Raw genomic sequence first — 20,333 nt, forward strand, 5'->3', positions numbered from 1 at the left:
TACGAAAATTAAGAAATGATGTAGTTGTTTTTATAAATTATCCATCCAGTTATTAACAACGTAATTGCGTTTTGTGTTGTGATTGTTTTCCTTCGAGCCCCGGTACATGGCCGGGTTCTTCATTTCGTGCCCGGTGCTCTGTTAACATGGTATCCCGGGTCGACGCTAATAAATCAATTAAATTATCCTCGATCCATCAAATGTTTGGACGGGGGACGTTTGGACCGTTTCGGCGGTGGTTGAAGGAACGCTGGGTAGAAAATGAAGCTCTACGAGAATACACAAACGATACTTTCTGGAGTATCGTTCCGTTGGAGAAGCTCGCTAAGGGTGAGTAGTTTCAACTGAAGGTCTTATAAAAGGTTTCGGACAAGGTATGAGGTAATATTTCCTACCTAAGGAAGCTGCAAGGAATCGATCGTATCAAGAGTCATTTGTTGCTTTCTAGAGCTAGAAAGTGTTAGAATTATTCTAGACCTTTATCGAGGGGTCTGTTGATTGATTCTACGCCATTAACAATTGACGAAAATGATGATCATTTATATTTATCGCGGTAAAGGTCCTATAGAGTTTTGGAGCTTTATTATGTTAATTATTCGTTATCCGTGCTTCAGAGGAGCTCTTGGAGGGCGAATCAATCAATTCGGAAGACATAATGAACATTAACAGCAATTTTTATTCCTATCGCCATTGATTTTAGTGTAATGGACCTCACCTTTCGGAAGGAAACGTCAATAGCAGTAAGTGAGATGCGAGCGATTTAGTATCGTTTAGTAATACAACAATTTTGCTGCCTAATGAAGAATTTAGCAACAAGTGCATTGTTCCATCCTTTTTCGAATTATATTGTTGATTAATTACGATTTCATTACTCCGCTGCTAATTAAAAGCATTTACGGTACTAGAATACCTTACCTATCAAACATTAAACAAACTTCGTTCATATTTCGTCTCTTCTGTTTTACTTCTGCTCCTGTCTAATCAATTTCCTCGTCGCTCATTGCGAGGAAAGAAAAGCTCTTTCCATACCCTGTATTCGATACGATCCATTTTCAACCCAATCCGTGTCTGGTTCATTATTAGTTTTATAGCCAGTTTCAACGAAAGCAAAACGCCAATACCGACCCGTGTCAGGGGCATCAACAACAACACTTGAAACGGTTGCCGAACGGAAAAGCGAAACATGTTAATTTTCCCCTGCCAAAAACAAGTTCAATTCGGTTGCGATAAACGAACCAGCAACGTGCCCTGCCAGCGAAACCAAATATTCGGGCCCTTTCTTCGCTCTTTTAATGGCCCGATTTGGCGAGCGGAATAATGCTTTTCATGTTCAAATGATCCTTCATAATTTATGATACCCATCATTCCGAGCGTCACGGATTTGTTTTGTTGATTTCTGCCGCGCTGTCTCCATATCATGCCGATACGCCGACAGTTCAATAAAATTATCCTCACCACACCCATGGGTCCGGGGTGCTCTCATCATTGGATCATTTAGCATTTATTGCTTCGCTTTTATTTGGCCTTTTTCCAACAACACAAAATCATTTTGGCAATCTGTTTCTTTTTTTTTACTCGGCCCCGATCAAAACGAAAGGAAACAGGTAAATGCTACCGAAACGAAGCGGAAAAGTTTATTCCAACGCTACCAAATTTTATTCGCGATCATAAAGTTTACTGCCCAAAACTTCGCTAATAAAGCATAGCAATAGGGTTATCAATATCCCGGACGAGGTTGATGGAATAACATCTAACTGTGCTGGGTAAATGAAGGCTTCGGCCAGCAAAAAATTCTTCAGTTCCCGAAAGGCGCGTGTTATAAAAAATAAACGAAAGTTGAATATTATTGTTTTCTGGTTCGGTAGGAAGGCTTCAATCATTCAAATCACCTTGTCCCGGCCACCAAGTCATCCTTGGGACGTTCGTATACATTCTTGTCTCAGAAAAAAAACACGATAGAATTAATTTAAAAAACAGCAGAGCAGAATTTCACTTCTGTAGCAACAACAAATTAGAAAGAAAGCACAAAAAAGATCAAAAAAAGAAACAGCATTAAAAATTATGTTGCCCACGCTAGCTTCATTTCCAGAACTGTTCCATACCAGCAGTTGAGGGAGAAAAAATCCCGATCGGCAGAGTCATTTTTCCTGTCGCTATCATCACAAAACACAGAAGTATCCCGAATGGCAACGAGTTGAAAAAAAAACAGGCTCCACGAGTCCAGTAAAAATGGCCGCCAATTTCAAACGTGACAGGACAGGCCCTTCCTTCTCGGCACTCCAAATTTGCACGATCCCGCGTATCGCATTGGCACAAACAATTCGGTGGCAGTTTCGGTGTTTTCAGGCTGCGATTTCCCAACCCAGCGGTTCGTTTTTTAGCTCTTTTGTTTTATTATTATGTTCAAAGCCCATCTAAAAGCATCGTTTGGTTGTTTTTTTTTGTCTCTTGGTGTTCCAGCTTTAGCGAAAGCGAACATTCTATGAACGCGTTTAGTCGACTGATATACACTCTCGACGGTGCCCCAATATAACGAACAATCCCAATGGGAATGGTACGCACGAACAGCGACCATCATGTTGCGTTTCGTTTGAGAACCGTTTTAAATCTCCATAATCCATGAAATATTTATATCTTCACGCACACTCCACAAGCGAGCCCGGTGTTTCCTTCGTTCGCCGGACCGCCGGATCTCATGATGATGAGGCTGGCACGCTAAATTGAAATAAAAACGGGAACTAATGTGTTATTTTTGATAATCAGCCAACCCAGTGCAGTGATCCTTTCGGGGCGGTAAGTGAGTGAAAGAGGGACGAATCATTTATCACGACTTTTTTCGTGTTTTGGTTCTCTTTGTTCGACTGGACTGATTTTCTGTCGCTGTCGTTGCGCGGCGTGATGAAGATGATCAGCTTCAGCAAGGTTACATTCATTCAGCTAATATGTGATGATATGTCTGTTTTCTTGGGTGATACTTTTGCCCCCACTCGAGGTATTGCTTATGCATCTTAAAGGCTTGATATGGTTGAAGTGTATCTGCACATTCATTATGTCGATCGTGTACCTTCCACATGACGGTTAATCACCACCAGTTCGGACAAACCATTCGCCCAAACAGAAGCTCAAACGGGCGTGCCAAACTAAGCTTGACTGTCCAGGATACCCGCGGCACGGACATTGGTTTGAATTTTTAATCGTGCAGTAATACGAGCCGGGTACCGGCTACCGAGCTTGAAATTGGTGCCGAAATAAAGTGCCAACTCGTCGTTTCGGATTCCTAACATAGTTTCATGCCCGTCCGCTCGGTGATGATTTCACTGGGAATTGGGTCTCGGCGACTCGGTGGCATGGCGACGATACATCTCTCACGAGCCTCGAGGTTTGTATTGCAGTCGATTAAGTTTCATATTTCGTGGCACAAATCAATCGGCAACGGGTTGAACTTTTCGACACGGTTTACCTTAATTTCTGCTTCGTTTGCATGGGAAAGCTATCTGCTTCTTGAGACATAGCTTTCCTCTGAGTCACAATAGCTTTTTGGAGTTAATTTTTTTGTGCTACCGATTGAAAAAAGTATCATAATGACGCAATTTCTACTTTGTGTAGCAAACTTTCAACAGAAAACTACCTTTAATACAACTCGAAACTAATTTGAGTTCTACGATAAACATGTCAGTGACACGTAATTGTGGTCATTTTCGATCGGCATTCTATCCTACAGTCATTTGCATGATAATGCCTGTAAATTTGAAGATTGCTGGTAGGTTGACGGCACTGTAAAATTCCCCCCAACAACAGACCCAAGTCCCAACACAACAATACAGTAATGTGTCAATTTTCCCAAACATGGAAAGCTGCGTGCCAAAGTAAATTAGTCAAATTTCAAATCAACTACACCATTAAGCAATTCTCGGACAGCGAATCAAACGAATCTTTCTTCGTTCTTGCTACACTGTAGTAGCATCATCTACGCCACCATCACGGTGATCAGGATCGGCATCTCCATCATTCCCACCCACCCCAGCCGTCTTCCCACAAATGATTCGGAAGGCGAAATTCGGGAAAATGGAGGGATCGAAGACGCAGCCACACAATGATAATGGCGGCTCACGATGAAACCCATCTACCATCCCCGGGTCCGAGCTGCGCATCTCCCGGTGTGCGTTTTTTCGAAGAAAACAGAAATCACCCATAATGAGATAATTTAAAGTTCCCAAATTAACTCCCAAACGTCTCGTGGCACTCGTGGCCGCGCCACGGGTATCACGCCCGCCTTCGGGCTTCATTTTTGGAGATTTATTTTTGTTTTCTTCATCCATTCCGTGAAGCTTTTCGAGGTGTTCTACCGCATCGGGGGAAAGAAACGGGAATGGACGGACCAGATATCTTCCATCGGGAAGCATGAAAGATGCTCCAAGCTCAGCAGGGAGGAACAGGAAAATTTTGATTAGCATCAGCCAGACTTAGACGAAGAGCCTCGTAAACATGAGCATGAGTTCCCCCCCCCCGACAAAAAAAAACCCAAGGTGAAGATGAAAAGAAGAGCTCCACAGAAGAACCGAATCCAAAACCCAACAAAATTAAAAATGGTAGACACCCCAAAAGTGAAACAACAAAAAATGAAAGCTTGATACACTCTGGACGTCAGGAAGATTGCCTGGAACATAATGAGTTAGTTACACTTAACATGTTTTTCAAGCAGCTGGAATACAACAACACGATCACAAATGTATTAAACCGTGAGGCAGCTACGCTTTCATCTGTCTGCCTTCGGTTTTATTCTCTAACACCTGAACCTCAATAAGACGAAATGAAGAACTTTTGACCAAAACGCAGTTACCTGTAGCTATGGATATTGACTCATTGGAAAAACTTTAAAAATTTTAGAGTTTAAGAAAAAAATAAGTATAAATTAAAGTAAATCTAATTATCTCTACATTGCTTAACTCATTCACACCATACGCTGTGTACCGATAGTTGTTTTGCATCATTTATTTCCACAAAACATGAGCGTTTGTACTGCCACGCCTTATGCACGATCAAGTCCCATGTTAGGGTAATAATGGCTCGAAACGAAGAAAAAAATACTATACACTACTTTCTACCTAATTGGCAATTTATTAATTAAACTTACCCTAAACATAACTGGGAAAATTATCCTTACACGATATTTCACGCACGATTTATTTATTCGCCACCACACGCTTTTGCCCAGCGGTCACCGCGATGCGAGCCTTAACGAGCCATCCGCCGATCGTTGCATCGCTAACAATGCCGTTTGCCCGATCAGATGTGCGCATCTATCAAAAGCACGCGGAGCGGGATGGCAAAGTAAACGATTCCGCATGGTATAATCCAACCATCCGTGGTCCACATGGTCGGGACGCGATTATCCGACGAGTAACGACTTTAATGAGCGAACTGCAGCCGCCAATCAAACAAACGCAGCATAAGTGAGTTAAAAATAACTATCAAGCGCTGCTGTAAGCACCCCGTTTTTTTTTGCACTGGAATGGCGCGTTTTGGGGCGGCTTCACCAAATGAGCCTTCCAATTACGCGTCACACCCCCGCACGCTCGCACCACCCACCGCTGTTATGGGTCATAATTCGTGAAGTAGAATTTATGTGGCGGTGGGCTGCACGGAAAAGGCTAGGCTAGGGTGCAAACTGCAAATAGTGTGCATCGCCGTACACGATCGGTGCCCGGGTTGCCCCGGTTCATTAACGATGCTAATGAAATTGTGAAAATCATGCACATTGAGATGTGGTTTTTTCCTCGGGCCACTGCACTCAGCGTCCCCCAGGGTGGAGTGGGAACAAGGTGAAGAGGATCATACTTTAAGTGCTAATCGTTCGGATAAATCGTGACTAGTGCAGCTAAACCATGATGACGCTTTTTGCCATCGTAACAAAACCACAACCCTTTAGCCAGGAACCACATTCACTACCAGTCACATACAAGCTACAAGGTCCAATGGGGACCCACTGAAAAAGGCACTCACTGCTGCTGGAGTTACTGCTTGGTTCTGTTTTTGTTATCCTCGAAATTAATCACCAACAAACAACAGAAACGTTTCACCCAGCCCTCATTTGCATGCTAATGTGTTGACGGTGCAAGGCGCCGATTTTCCTTCCACTCCGTCTTTTTTCGTGTGTGTGTGTTTGGGGTGTATTTTTCTTTTTTCTTTCCCTTCTGCTTCAATTTTATCTCTCCGGCCAACAAAAATGCACTTTGCACTGGGACGCTTATGCGTTCACGGTGAGCGAATGCACCTTCCCTTCACTGGCACTGTTGATTGGCCAGCCCGGAAGCTCATTTTCCATGCTACCGTCGTGTGCTGAATAATTGAGAAATTATGCACAATTTAAATGAATTTGTTCAGTAATTATTCACCATCGGAGCACACAACGAGCGAGGCCTAGTTTTCTTTCGGCGTTACCGTGTTTGTGTGTGTTGATTGCAGGGAATGGAGATTGTGATAAAGCCACGGCCGGTTCTACAGTACGGCTCCACTATCAGCCGGCGAGTTATTAGCTCGAAAGCAAGCGACCACCGTGTAGCGGCAGTAAATTGTGTTATCAATGTCACAATCTCGTTTTTTTCTGCCACATCGATAAACAACACCTTACGACAGGTTGATAGAATCAAACCATACATGGTGTGCACGTTGTTACATTGTTATGGCATTCATTTCGAACATCCTTTTTGAATATAATGTTTAAATTATGTGTTGCTCTAAATTGTGAACTTTACGAGTTCTTTCGTGCAGAGCGAAACTCCAATTCTAGCTGTAAGTCAGTGAATATTAAGACGAAATTATTGATAACAGTTCACCCCTTACTATCTTCGTTAGCACATATTGTAATGGATTTTCTCACACGCTTATAGCTTTAGATAAGAATATTACAATAAAAAATCGATGTCATTGCATTTCCACCAACCAACATTGTATTTCTTCCTGTTCGTTTGAAACATCACTCAGTCACATCCTTCAGCTCGAAGTGGAGTGGAATGGACGGTGTGTTGATCAGTCCCATTTTCATCTTCAGTTTGCCATAGTTCCACCCAATCTCATAACTTCGCACAAAGCGTGCAATAACGATCTCCATCTCCATCATGGCAAGTCGTCTACCGATGCAGCTGCGAGCACCAAACCCAAACGGCAGAAAGATAAATGGATGGGCATCCTTAGCATTCGGTGCGTCTGAATCCGTTCCGTCCTGGAGCCATCGTTCCGGCAGAAATGCATCCGGCTGCGGGAAGTGTGTGGCATCACGTTGTAGCACTAATGAAGCCATCACTACTTCCGTCTGAAAGGAAGGAAAAATTGTTGAAGTACAGCAGGGTTCCTATAATTTGTAGCGATCTCTTACATGTTTCGGTATACGGTATCCTTGCAGAACGATATTTTGACCAACTTTCCGCACATTCGCTGGCGTCGGTTGATACAATCGTAAGCCCTCCTTAATGCACGCTCTTAGGTACGGTAGATTGCGCATACTTTCTGGCGACAGTGCCGAATCCTTGTGTGGTAATATTGCCTTAAGTTCTTCGCGCAAACGGGCCTGTTTCTCCGGATTCTTAGCGAGACAGTAGAGCAACCCAGTGGTGCTGGAGGATGTCTTTAAAACATTCAAACTATATAAATCTAGCGAAACAAATATTTGAGTAGATACCAAAGTTTCATACCGTATCAATTCCTGCCATCAGCATATCGAACGCCATCACATTGGCTACCTGTTTGTTCACTCGCAAAAGTTTCTCCAACACACTTTGATTACCTCCCAACGTTGGATTCCTTTCAAACTTCTCAACTGCTGTATCAATTTTCGCCATTATGATGCTATTTGAATATGGTAAGTAAAGCATTTTATAAACAAATAAAAGAGATACATAGCTAGAAGAGACCTTACTTCGTTAGATTATCAAACTTCTTCATCAGCTGCTTAAAGGTAGGAGTTTTGAAGTACTTCCAAAGCGGAAGCTCCATCTCCAAACGGTACATCAAGTCAAAAACATTCCTTACAAGCTAGAATTTTTAAATAAATAAAAATGAAACAATATCTTCTGCCTCTGCAGTAACATCTAACAAACCGCAATGATAGACTTGGCCTCTGCGGAATGTTCCGGTTGAAGAACACCCAGCCTAGTGTCCAGCGCAAGTACTCCTACTGTCTCCAGAGCCCATCGGTTCAACCACTGATCGAAGTCAGATGGCAGCTCCTTTTTGTCATCCCGTAAAGCAGCCACTCTATTCGTAATCGAGAGTTAATTCCAACATACTTTATGTTGTCTTTAGAAGTCTTGATCATCTTACATGTTCATAAACTCTCTGGCAATAGCATCAACTTGGTTCACGTACAGCTGGATAATTTTGGGTTGCATCAACACCGGATTCACCATGGTACGTACTTTTTGCCACTCTTCACCTTGCCTACATGAAATTAATTTGCTTATAATTTCACCCTTAAAGACCTCGTTGACTATCAACAATCCTCCACTTACGTTGTAATGAGGCCACTCAACTCTCCAAACACTTCTGGACGCACCTTCTTCCGATAGTAGCTCAGCGTTTCCGAGCTTCGCCGTATCGGCCAAACACCTTCCGTGCGGAACACCTTCTCAAAGTCTTCCGGCCGAAAGGTCAGAACAATGTCCGCCCTACCGAACATGCCTTTGATACGCATCAACTCCCCATAATCATCACGCCAGCGGCTGTACAAATCGGCACCGGTGAGATCATAATAACGACCTACAAATGTCATATTTACGTTTAGCGATCGTGCGTCACCGGTCGATACACCGCGTGTACAACATCCGAAACATTACCTCCCTCCTTAAATTCTTTCGCAAATGACATCAGTTTAGGGCTTGGAATGGTCTTGTACGGCTTTGCCGATTCCCATTCCGGATCGATAAAATCTTTCGTTGCCGTGGCTACCGTACTTTGAAACCGTTTCGCACACTGAAATTCACTCCGAGCGAAAGATCGCTGTATCACTGCGCGTAGAACCATTTTACCCCAAAAACAACACACGTACACGCTTCACAAACACGGAGGTACTAAAAGTTTCGGTGGCGTTCTTCAACCGAATGACGCTCTTGTGTAGTTGTTTATCAATAACAGCATTATCTAAACGTCAATGTGACAAGTTCCCATTCATATGCGTGATAACGTAGGGTGATTCTCCGGAACATGTTTGATTGAATCGTCAGTATTTGAATTCTTTCATGAATGATTTTCCATTCCTTCATCTCATTATTCCATTTCTTTACTTACCTTACTTACCTATTCCTTAAATTAGCTTACACTTTAACGACAACTTATTCAAATCCAGATGTTAAATAAATTAACGATCAATCTTCCCACGTGTTGTCTCTTACACGCGTTACATCGACGTGGTTAGTAATGATCATTTATTTTGAGTCACCCTTTACAATTACTACCAACGATCGAATACTGCAGCTGCGTTGAGAACCGTGAGCTTCAAAGCGAATGTTGGCGCAGTTTGAAGTAGCGGTACCCTAGTGATCAACTTCTCTCAGCTCGAACTGCAACGGATTCGAGGGGATGTTGATCAGTGCTGTCTTGAAGCGAAGTTGATCATAGTTCCAGCGCAGATCAAACTGTCGCACCAGACGAGCGGTAATAATTTCCATCTCCATCATGGCGAGCCGTTTGCCAATACAGCTGCGAGCACCAAAGCCAAACGGAAGGAAGATAAACGGGCTCGCGTCCTTTGCATTTGGAACATCGCCCGGCCGATCCGATAGCCAACGTTCCGGAAGGTATTCGGCAGCTCGACGGAAGTACTTATCGTTACGCTGCAGTACTGCCGTTCCCATGGCAATATCCGTCTGAAAAGGGAAGTTTTGCAGTGGGACATGAGGTCTGCCATCGATTGAGCGGCACTGTCTATACTCACTCCCTTCGGAATGCGATAACCCTGCAGTACGATGTCCCGACCGGCGGCACGCATGTTTCCTGCAACCGGTTGATACAGTCGTAGACCCTCCTTGATGCAGGCCCTCAAGTACGGGAGATTTTGCATTTTCTCAGCGGTCAATGGTGAGTCCTTTTTGGGCAGAATGGTACGGAGCTCTTCTCGTAGCTTTGCCTGCTTTTCCGGATGCTTCGCTAAGCAGTACAGTATACCGATCGAGCCGGAAGATGTCTACAGATGAAGTTCAAATTGAAGTTCCAAATTCAAATAAAGTAAATAAAAGTAAAGAGATTTTATCACTGATCATACCGTATCAATCCCAGCAATAAGCATGTCCAGAGACATGATGACCGCGATGTGCTTGTTGATCTTCAACAGCTTCTCCAGCACACTTTGATTGGCGGAGTTTGATGGTTGCTTTTCAAGTCTCTCCTTTGCCTCATCAATTTTTGCCATAATCAAACTAAAAGAGAGCAACAATCCACTGTATGTAATGCTGTTCTACCAGTTCGCTTAGCTCAATCATCCTACTTAGTTAGATCGTCAAACACACGCATCAGTTTCTTGTAAGAGGGCGTACTGAAGTACTTCCAGAGCGACATTTCCACGTCCAAAACGTAAGTTAGCTCGAAAAGATCTCGAACAAGCTGAAACAATCGATACAATTTGTTTAATAATGTTAACCAGTTGCATTGTTCAGCTGAAAAAACACACCCCAATGATCTTCTTGGCTTCCTGCGATTGATCCGACTCCAGCACGCCGAGTCTCGTATCCAATGCAAGCACACCCATCGTTTCAAGCGCCCATCGATTAAGCCATTGGTCGAAATTCTTCGGAAGTTCATTCTTCGAATCTCTCATCTCAGCAACGCTGCAATGCAAAGAGGTCTTGCAATATCTGGACAAACCGAACTCAACGACAGATCATCATACAGCGTCATAAACTCGCGTGCAATTTCATCAACCTGATCGATGTACAGTTTAATCGTTTTCGGCTGCATCATTACCGGGTTTACGACGGTGCGCACATTTTGCCATTTTTCTCCGTGTCTGAAAGCGTTAAGCATTGGTTAATAAAGTGTTGCTATTCAAGCTCTTTACCTTTGAGCAGAAGATAAGGCAGGCTACTTACTCCGTGACTAAACCTCCCGTCTCACCAAAGATATCGGGGCGAACCTTCTGTCGATAATAAGTGAAGCTATCGAATCCACGTCGTACCGGCCATTGGCCTTCGGTACGGAACACCTTCTCAATGTCGGCAGGGCTGTACGTCATGATTACATCGTTCCGGCCAAACATTCCCCGGAACCGAACAATATCACCAAAATCTGCCCACATGCGTGAATGCAGCTCCACGAGATCAAGATTTGCGTAACGCCCTGTTATTGTATACGATTTTGTGGCAAAAAAAATGTTCTCACCTTTCCGCGCAAGAAGTTAAACAAACAATAAACAGGTTAGTTACCATTTTTTTGAAATCCACGTATGAACTCAATTAGGGATGGTGTGGGGATGTCTTTGTACGGTTTTGCTGTGGCCCATTCCGGATCAACGTGATCGACAGCCGCTTGCGCACTGAGCCATCGTTTCGATGCTGCCGTATACGGGACTATACTTGACCGTAACCAATTATTCCACAACGGGGCTTTTAAGATGAGCATTCTGTATTTGCTGGCAACACTTTTGTAAACTAACAACACTTTTCGGCACCGAACTGTTACGCAGCTGCTTCGCGTACGACTGTTCGCCGCTACAATGATCTATCTAATCTGAGTGTGAAGTGATTTTGTTTGCGCGAACCTACACATACGCAGCGGTTCACCTTACAGAAGATGCGTTGCGCATACATGAAATACGCACATACACCATCGCGCCAAAAATAGCTACATCACTTGCTGATTGTTACTCACCATTCTAACAACCCTCGTCCGTTGTTGTTGATATCGAATAGATAAGACGAGCGATGATTCGCTTCATGTCGCAGGCGCTGTTCAATGCGTTGCTTTTGTTTGTGTTGTTTTCTTTATTGATTTGTTGTGTATATTTCGCTTGATAAATTAGATTGTTTCAAATAAATTACCGAGATCAGCGTACAATTTCGTTAGGAATCCACATCTCTCACCTCGAAACGTAGTGGACTACCCGGCAGGTTTATGACCGTGGTACGAACTTTGTAATCTTCGTAATTCCATCGAAAATCAAACTGTCTTACCAGTCGGGCCAGAACTACCTCCATCTCCATCATAGCTAACCTCTTCCCTATGCAGCTGCGCGAACCAAACCCGAATGGTAGAAAAATGAACGGATTCACGTCCTTGGCGCTCGGTATGTCGGCATCGCGATCCGCAAGCCACCGTTCCGGCAGAAAGTCCTTCGAGCGCACAAAGTATTTTTCATCGCGCATCAGGACTAGTGTACCCATTGCAACGTCCGTCTAGGAGGGAAATGTGATTATGTGAAATATTACACAAGTCTAACATTCTTGCAGGTTGCTTACATCCTTTGGAATGCGATAGCCCTGCAGCACCATGTCGCGTCCCGTGGCTCGGAAGTTACCCGCTGTAGGGGGGAACAATCGCATTCCCTCCTTGATGCAAGCCCGCAGATATGGCAAATTGCTCATCGTGCTTGCCGTCAGTGGGGTATCTCTGGACGGCATTATCGTCCGAAGCTCTTCGCGCAGTCTTGCCTGCTTGTCGGGATGTTTGGCCAGACAGTACAATATGGCAACGGAACCTGACGAAGTCTGGAAGGATCAAGAACAGGATTGAAATCAGGAGTGTTGGATATTGTTTCCGCATGAGTATACCGTGTCAATTCCAGCAAATATCATATCTAGTGCCATGATCACCGCGACGTGTTTGTTTATCTTCAACAGTTTCTTCAAGACACTCTGATTATCCTCAGATGGTGGATTCTTCTCGAACCGTTCCATTGCCTCATCGATTTTTTGCATTATTATACTGTTGAGATATAGTAATGGACAAGAACCAGTAAATATTTTCCCTTGAATACCTTTACAGCAATACCTACTCAGTAAGTTCATCAAACAATATCATTAGCCTTTTAAAGCTGGGAGTTTTGTAGTATTTCCACACAGAAGGTAACACATCCAGTTGGTAGGTTAGTTGGAAGATTTCATCCACAACCTGCATCAAGTGATGACGTGAGATATTTTACAAGAACTGACCAGAAAGCTCAAAGTATCACATCCTACTCACTTCCACTAGCCTTTGCCCTTCCACGGAATCCTTTGTATGCATCACGCCTAGCCTCGAGTCCAGCGCCAGCACACCGGTCGTTTCCAGTGCCCAACGGCTAATCCATTCGTTAAAGTCAGCCGGTAGCTCCTGCTTATCATCACGCAGCCTAGCCATGCTGGAAAAAATGTGCAACGAGCTGTAACATTTATTCTGAACTCTACTCTTCTCCTTTCTTACATCGTCATAAATTCACGCGACACCTCATCCACCTGCTCAAGATACACCTTCACCATCTTTGGTTGCATCAGTACGGGATTGGAAATGCTGCGCATCTTTTGCCACAGTTCGCCCTGCCTGCAAAGTGTACATCATTATTCTCCATAGCAACATTTTAGCCCATCTAAACATTCGCCTTACGAAGTCACCAATCCACCCATCTCGCCGAATACTTCGGGGCGAATCTTCTGCCGATAGTACGTCATCGTGTCGAAGCTGCGCCGTATCGGCAAGTTTCCTTCCGTTCGGAATATCTTCTCAAAGTCTTCCGGCGAGAAGCTCATAATGACATCGGGCCGACCCATCATTCCAGGTATACGGTAGAGATCTCCAAATTCGTCACGCAAACGATAGTGCAGCTCAATCAAGTCTAGTCCAGCGTAACGTCCTAAGGGAATTTAGAGTCATTTAGAAGTAAGAGGCAGATATTACACTCTTTACACTTCGATTTCGATGCAGAAATGTTGGAGAATAAATTCCATCTCCAACTTCCAAACGAATCTTCACCACCCCACGATCGTATGTAAACAAACGTTCAGGGTCATTGCGTGTCTTTTACTATTTCATTCATCGCGAAACCAACACACATCCACAGCACAGCTGGCGCTAACCATCAACACACAGCAAAGATAGCGTTGAATCAAAACAAAACCGCGATTTTGACGTATCGCTTGTCGTTGGTATGAGTACAGGAAGCCAACCCTTGTACATACACAAATGATCTCATCGCGTTGTCACATCAGTTCGCTTCACTTTGAGCGCGCGTCAAACACTTACCACCCTTTGAAAAACCGGTAAACAGCTGCCACATGCTAGGCCCCGGAATGCATTTGTACGGCTTTGCCGTGGCCCATTCCGGATCGATCACATTCTCTCCACTGTTCGGCTGCGTTTGAGCGTGAACGCTTCGCCACCTGACAGTGGCACAACCGCTGAACCTAATTATACTACGCTGCATCAACATTTCTGGGCCGCTTACTGCCACCAAAAGACCGCTTTACTATAATAAAGATCACAGCCTTTGCTTTGCAAAATTTGAACTAACGCCAACATTCAACTGTGGGCAGCTGAGGGTGAGAAACATCAACCACTACCGGCTTATCGGCGTTGTTAAGTACCGCGACGTATACATTCGGTTTTGGGTTGTGCGGGTAACATCGCTTAATGTTTACGGTCCGCATCGCGTCCACCCCGCGTGACCTTGATCGATGCCGACGCGAAGCGCGATTTGTTTGGGTGAGGCGTACGTTCCGTGTGTGCGTTAGGCCATTTGGCCGTGACTTTGGAGCACAATACAACAAAAAACCACCGATTTGTACTGTGGTGTGTGTAAGATTTCGTTGTACATCTGTTCCATCTCATCATAACGCCTGAACAACTGAAGCTCATCTGCTCCAAACGATTGTGGATTGAACGGTTGTGTTGGACAATTACCTTCCATCGCCACACTTGAGTTTGACATTGAGTTTCGCGCGGAGCATGGTTAATAGAACAAGCGCCCGCTTCAAATTAGTTCGTTCCATTTATTTCCAATAAATATACACCACGAGGCAGTTGCTCAATCGGATACATCTTTCAGTTCAAACATCAAGTCGTTCGACGGAATGTTCACCAACGTCGCTCGGTACTTCAGCTCGCCGTAATTCCATCGGATGTCGTACTGTCGCACCATTCGCGAAATCAGAATCTCCATCTCCAGCATCGCCAGCCGTCGACCAACGCACGAACGAGCTCCAAATCCGAACGGCATGTAAATGAAGGGGTGTACCTCCTTTGCGCTCGGACAACCAGCTCCAGCCTCGCCACTGAGCCATCGTTCCGGAAGGAATTCGGTGGGTCGTGTAAAGTAGCCTTCTTCGCGCTGCAGTACCAGCTGACCCATTCCTATCAGAATCTACAAAAACTTCCCCCCATTAGACAAATCGGCACACATAGACACCATGTCCTTCCAGCTGCTTACCCCTTTGGGAATGCGGTATCCTTGGAGTACGATGTTTTTACCAGCACATCGCCCATTTCCGGAGGTCGGTGGATACATTCGAAGCCCTTCCTTGATGCAGGCCCTAAGGTATGGCATGTTTTTCATACGCTCAGGCGTAAGAGGTGTGTTCTTGTCCGGCATTATCTGACGCAGTTCCGCACGAAGTTTGTCCTGCTTCTCGGGGTTCTTTGCAAGACAGTAGAGCACTCCCGTCGATCCTGACGATGTCTGTGAAGATACTCGGGTTAATGAAGTTCAAGGGGGGGGGGGGGGGGTCAATTCTCTACCGTACCGTATCGACACCTGCAAATAAGCTATCCAAGGACATGATGAAGGCCGCCTTACGATCCACCTTCAACAGCTTCTCCAGTATGCTTAAGGTGTCTGAATCGGCTTTCGGATTCTTTTCCATCCTTATCACCGCATCTTCGATTTTAGAGGCAATCATGCTATCCGTAACAATGCTTATGGTAAAAAAAAATAATCCAGAGCATAGTATGGTATTTATACACTTACTGATACAGCTCATCCAACGTACGCATCAACCGGTAAAAGGCAGGGGTTTTCACCTTCCGCCAAACCGATGGGAGTATGTCTAGCTGATAGAACAAGCTTACTGCATCTTTGGTCAGCTGTGGAAAAGCCCATCAAGTGATTATCAAGTGGTCCGTTAAGTCTGTGGATAAAATCTTACACTGATCAACTTGCTGACTTCGGGGCTCTGTACTTTATTCAACACACCGAGTCGAGTGTCCAACACGAGCACCCCCATTGTCTCCAGCGCCCAGCGATTCAACCATTCATTAAAGTCGGCCGGCAGCTCATGCTTTTCATCTCGTAGGCTGTGGACACTACACATAAAAAAGTATATTAATCTTGGCTTTCTCTAGACCGCGATGAAGTGCTAGGGTCACTTACATAGCCATAAACTCTCGAGCCACCTCATCCACTTTGTCCACATACAGCTTGATGATCTTTGGCTGCATCATGATCGGATTGACGATCGTCCGCATTTTGTGCCAGTCTTCTCCTTGTCTACGGATGTAGCAGAGATACACAGAGTCAATAGAGAGTCTCAGGCAGATGATTAACCAATTGTACTTACTCAGCTAAAAGTCCTCCATATCCCTGAAAGAATTCGGGTCGTTGCTGTTTGCGGTAGTACACAAACGAATCCATCCCCGTACGCCGAGGCCATTGTCCCTCCGAACGTAATACCTTTTCAAAATCTTCCGGTACGAACGTCATCACGATATCTTCTCGACCAAACGAACCATTCATCCGCATGATCGGTCCGTGGAGCTCGCGCAGTCGCTTGTTGATATCATAAAGCGTCGCATCCTTGTATTTACCTGCGAACGAAGATGTTAGTAACTCCGAGTGTAACTCTTATCACCCCAAGCTTACCGAATGGGCCGAACTCTTTCAGGAAGCCCAACAGCGATGGTGCTGGAATGTTTTCAAACGGTTGAGCATTTTCCCATTCTAGATCCACCGCACTATTAGCAGCTGGTTGTGCTGTTGCGCTACGCCAGCGCACTCCACACGGCCGGAAGCGTAGCGAATTGACGGTTAATTTTAGCATCGCGTTCCCACCTCGTACGGACAGACACTGAGATGGGACCACATCGAGTGGGTTGGATGCGTCGAAATCGCTGCCAGTATTCGTGATGTCAAATTCATATCAGTTTTTGCACGCGTGGTGGTGACCTTATGCGTAGAACGTTGTTGGTGGTTGTCTCGATTATCTTTTATGTTGCGCAAAGCATGTTCCGTTTGTGTGAGGCGCGTTATTTTCGTATAAACGCGAGGTCGAAGCATATGAATGTTTTCGTTGATGGTTCAATCAGCGTGTGTAAAGCGCAGAAGCGGCTGTCCATGTGTTTGAGAAACATTAGACGAAATATGCGCAGTTTATCGACGCTAACCCTTGATTGCAGACGGTTTACTTGTATTTCTTGTTTGTAAGACTCTTGAGTTAATATTTTTCATTATGATTTTCTTTTCGTATTTTTTAATCAAAACAATTTGCGAATCCTTCTGTACGAATTAATCGATTTCAGTTTTCTTCCTTACTTTCGGACGTTCCTGTAATGTTGCCCATAATTTCTTTTACAACTACATCATCATTCCGTACCGAGACGTAGCTTCTGTTGGAAAATTACTTCACAAATAGGTGGATATTTTTAATGATCTCAAGTCGCGTAAGCGTCGAAATTGGTAGTCCAGCAACACGCGATTTTGCAATAAACTTCACTAGAGTCAACAGAAACTGCGCGGAATGTATAAATTATCACCTCTCGCTTCACCGTACAAAGCCTCGAAGCTTTTCGCCATAATTGAAGTCAATGATGTTGCCTTTATACCGGCCACCACTCCCAGCACTGACAACATACTCAAGCAACAGCTCAAGTCGCTGTGGAAGCGGCCACGAAACACATCCCAATAGAAAAGTTCGTAAATTGGCCCATTCGGAATTCGAGTCGAATCCAATCGGGTGAGATGATTTCCCGTGCGCGGTTCCAAGCGCGCCACCTTCAAAAGCGATCGTACCGATGCAAAGAGCGTACGGTCATCAACACTTTACGCGTCCTGTAGCGTCCGCTTGGGGCACCGGTGCCATTTTGATTGATTTTTCAATTACCTTCCACCTCGGGGGTTCATCATAATGTGTTCCTTTTTATCGAGGTTTCGGCTCGATTCGTTTGCAATACGCTGCAACGAATGTGCAGGAACCCGGGGTGGGTTCGATGGACGTACGGGAAACTTTCCAATTAAAACTGCCCGGCGAGAGTCCTCGAGGTCGGTCCCGGGAACCGTAGGCTTTAGGATGTGGAAAAAGGAAAATTAAACCAATTAACGGTATGATTCATCAAGAAAAAAAAAGATCGAGGGGATTGCATAGTGCGGATCGTGACGTGTAAGATCGTTCACTTTAACGAATCTTGTTCGGGTTTGGACGGTCGTTGTCCCGTATTTGGGTGCCGGCGATATTATGAGATGAAGTGTTTCGGAACATTTATGATGTGTTCGCCACTGTGCAGCCATTTTTGTGATGCCTGTTTACAAAATGGTTGCCTTATAAGGGCACAGATGAAGAGTTCTGAAATATTGCCTTCAACAACAGTTTTCTAAATTTAATACATTCCTAATTAAAATTTTGAATACATTTAATTCTAAAGATTAATTTAAAGCAATATCTCTACCACCTTCTTAAGAAAACAAACAACTCGATAGGAGTGTGGCCATTCCCCAACGCAATCACATCGCTGCTGCTTCGCAAACAGCAACAGAAGCTCCATATCCATTACAACTCCTCCAGCCCACGGTAAATAATGTTATAAAACAAGTCAACTAGTAATGAGCAGCTTAAGCCCGGTAATTATTTAATTACCACCCAACAACACTGACCAGTGTCCTCACGTACCCATGGCCATGGTACATAATAGTGGTAATTGGCAAGCGCAGTGTCGTGTCGGTTTGCGTTACCGGCGAAAGAAAGTGCGCAGAAGGGTACGCGCAGCCTGACCTTCGGCGACGTACGCATGGTGATGATAGGTTCCCTTCTGCCTTCTTCATTACAGACCTCAGAGTAGGTCGAAGTAGCGCGACAACTAGCTGACAACGGTGTTATCAGGCGTGAGCGATCTGTTGCTGTGAACACGCTGCTAACACAACCAGGAACAAATTTATTTAATTAAATTTAACAAAATAGAGTCGGTGCACCGGTGGTGGAGCTTTTTTTGTTGGTATGGTTCGAGATTGAAAGAAAGAATGATAGAATAAGAGGTTTGTTAGCGAGGAAGAACGAATAAGGAAGTGAAGTTTGTGGGCTTTTGATCGGTATTCCATTTATTTGGTTAAATAATACAATAAAATATTCTTCTCAGCAATATTTATATTAATTTCTTCTCAGTAACAGTAATCTTCTCCAGTTGAATGTTGTGTTCCCTTGTGTGGCTCACAATAGAAACATCTGCCTATTACTATCTTTTACAACAAAACACCTTCCTTGCCCGAAATAAACATTAAAATCTTTTATTAAAACCTTCATTGACTGCTTGTCTGCGCTTGTCCTCAGAATAATTGTGTAGCAGCTGCCTGGAATGGGCCGCTTCACACCATGGTGCTCCTCCAAAGACATTGTCCAACCGCATAGGATGAGCTGAAAAGCGGACGCGTACAATGCAAAGTTGACTTCTGCAGAGGACCAACAACCACACACACCCGAAGATCCTTTGCTCATCTGGTCAAACACCACACCGATTCATTGTTTACCGTAGGCCACCAACCAGGCAACTCTACCCAACATTTGTCCCATGGTGGTTTCTAATGGTTTTTATTCTTCTTTGATCGACACTCATGTCACCCAGGAGCATCTGAGCATCGGTTCCCGGTACCGAGCATCTGACAATGCGGATGTTGTTCGTACCGAAAGAAAGATGGCCACAAGCCAAACCATAGTTTCTAGGGGATTAAATCACAGCAGCAACCGGTAGCAGTACCAGGAAGGAACAGTCACGTGACTCACAGACCTTCCGGCGTTAGTGAAAATGGGAACTTTACTGCACGTTACAAACATGTTAACCAGCATGTAATCAAAGGAAGGGAATAGATTAAATAAAACAAATCAAACTAATCGCCCAATAAGTTCCAATTCTGAAAGAAGCAGCTCCATTCACTACGCCCGGCTAAATTGGAAATGAAACACGAACATCCCACGCGGTAAATGGTTATACACCCAACACTTACATGCACCATTTACCACCGAGCAATTGCAGCAAACGGCTACTGTGCGCGTGATATCCAACGCAAATCTAGCGAGCCGGTCTTTAGTTTATCGACCAATCACACCACAATCGCAGGGCTTTTCACACATTCCAACCCATTCCGGTGATTGAGCATTCCGATTGCCCGCCGGCAAACG

At 44.5% G+C, this 20,333-nt stretch overlaps 2 protein-coding genes across 2 annotated transcripts; both read right to left on the minus strand.

Annotated features, from left to right (window-relative positions):
• Positions 1 to 6,976: 6,976 nt before the first annotated feature.
• LOC128305980 (probable cytochrome P450 12a5, mitochondrial) lies at positions 6,977 to 11,662 on the minus strand. The gene is made up of 16 exons (XM_053043634.1): positions 11,412 to 11,662; positions 11,079 to 11,325; positions 10,880 to 10,996; positions 10,661 to 10,817; positions 10,478 to 10,593; positions 10,256 to 10,409; positions 9,929 to 10,177; positions 9,534 to 9,860; positions 8,832 to 8,967; positions 8,508 to 8,754; positions 8,320 to 8,436; positions 8,097 to 8,253; positions 7,916 to 8,031; positions 7,692 to 7,845; positions 7,376 to 7,624; positions 6,977 to 7,312 (listed from the first exon to the last, which is right to left on the minus strand). Exons 1-16 carry the CDS (start codon positions 11,605 to 11,607, stop codon positions 6,977 to 6,979), a joined length of 3,075 nt encoding a protein of 1,024 aa, XP_052899594.1. The 5' UTR covers positions 11,608 to 11,662.
• Positions 11,663 to 11,974: 312 nt separating this feature from the next.
• Positions 11,975 to 16,997, minus strand: LOC128305986 (uncharacterized). Its single transcript, XM_053043644.1, has 16 exons — positions 16,814 to 16,997; positions 16,512 to 16,758; positions 16,325 to 16,441; positions 16,101 to 16,257; positions 15,923 to 16,038; positions 15,699 to 15,855; positions 15,386 to 15,634; positions 14,986 to 15,319; positions 14,203 to 14,403; positions 13,567 to 13,813; positions 13,387 to 13,503; positions 13,168 to 13,324; positions 12,980 to 13,095; positions 12,756 to 12,909; positions 12,444 to 12,692; positions 11,975 to 12,380 (listed from the first exon to the last, which is right to left on the minus strand). Exons 1-16 carry the CDS (start codon positions 16,989 to 16,991, stop codon positions 12,048 to 12,050), a joined length of 3,129 nt encoding a protein of 1,042 aa, XP_052899604.1. The 5' UTR covers positions 16,992 to 16,997; the 3' UTR covers positions 11,975 to 12,047.
• Between the last annotated feature and the right edge of the window lie 3,336 nt (positions 16,998 to 20,333).

The sequence above is a fragment of the Anopheles moucheti genome, chromosome 3 (genome assembly GCF_943734755.1).
Source record: "Anopheles moucheti chromosome 3, idAnoMoucSN_F20_07, whole genome shotgun sequence".
In the NCBI taxonomy this organism is placed as follows: domain Eukaryota; kingdom Metazoa; phylum Arthropoda; class Insecta; order Diptera; family Culicidae; genus Anopheles; species Anopheles moucheti.

What these genes read in the sequence shown, in the direction of transcription:
- LOC128305980 (XM_053043634.1), bottom strand. Translation starts at nt 11,607, where the DNA reads ATGCTCATCTTAAAAGCCCCGTTGTGGAATAATTGGTTACGGTCAAGT. An exon ending in TCGAGCTGAGAGAAGTTGAT is followed by an intron (nt 8,968 to 9,533) that starts CACTAGGGTACC and finishes AGTGAATTTCAG; the next exon opens with TGTGCGAAACGGTTTCAAAG. An exon ending in AGGCCAAGTCTATCATTGCG is followed by an intron (nt 8,032 to 8,096) that starts GTTTGTTAGATG and finishes TAAAAATTCTAG; the next exon opens with CTTGTAAGGAATGTTTTTGA.
- LOC128305986 (XM_053043644.1), bottom strand. Translation starts at nt 16,991, where the DNA reads ATGCTAAAATTAACCGTCAATTCGCTACGCTTCCGGCCGTGTGGAGTG. An exon ending in ATGGGTGGATTGGTGACTTC is followed by an intron (nt 13,504 to 13,566) that starts GTAAGGCGAATG and finishes TACACTTTGCAG; the next exon opens with GCAGGGCGAACTGTGGCAAA. An exon ending in AAGGGCAAAGGCTAGTGGAA is followed by an intron (nt 13,096 to 13,167) that starts GTGAGTAGGATG and finishes CACTTGATGCAG; the next exon opens with GTTGTGGATGAAATCTTCCA.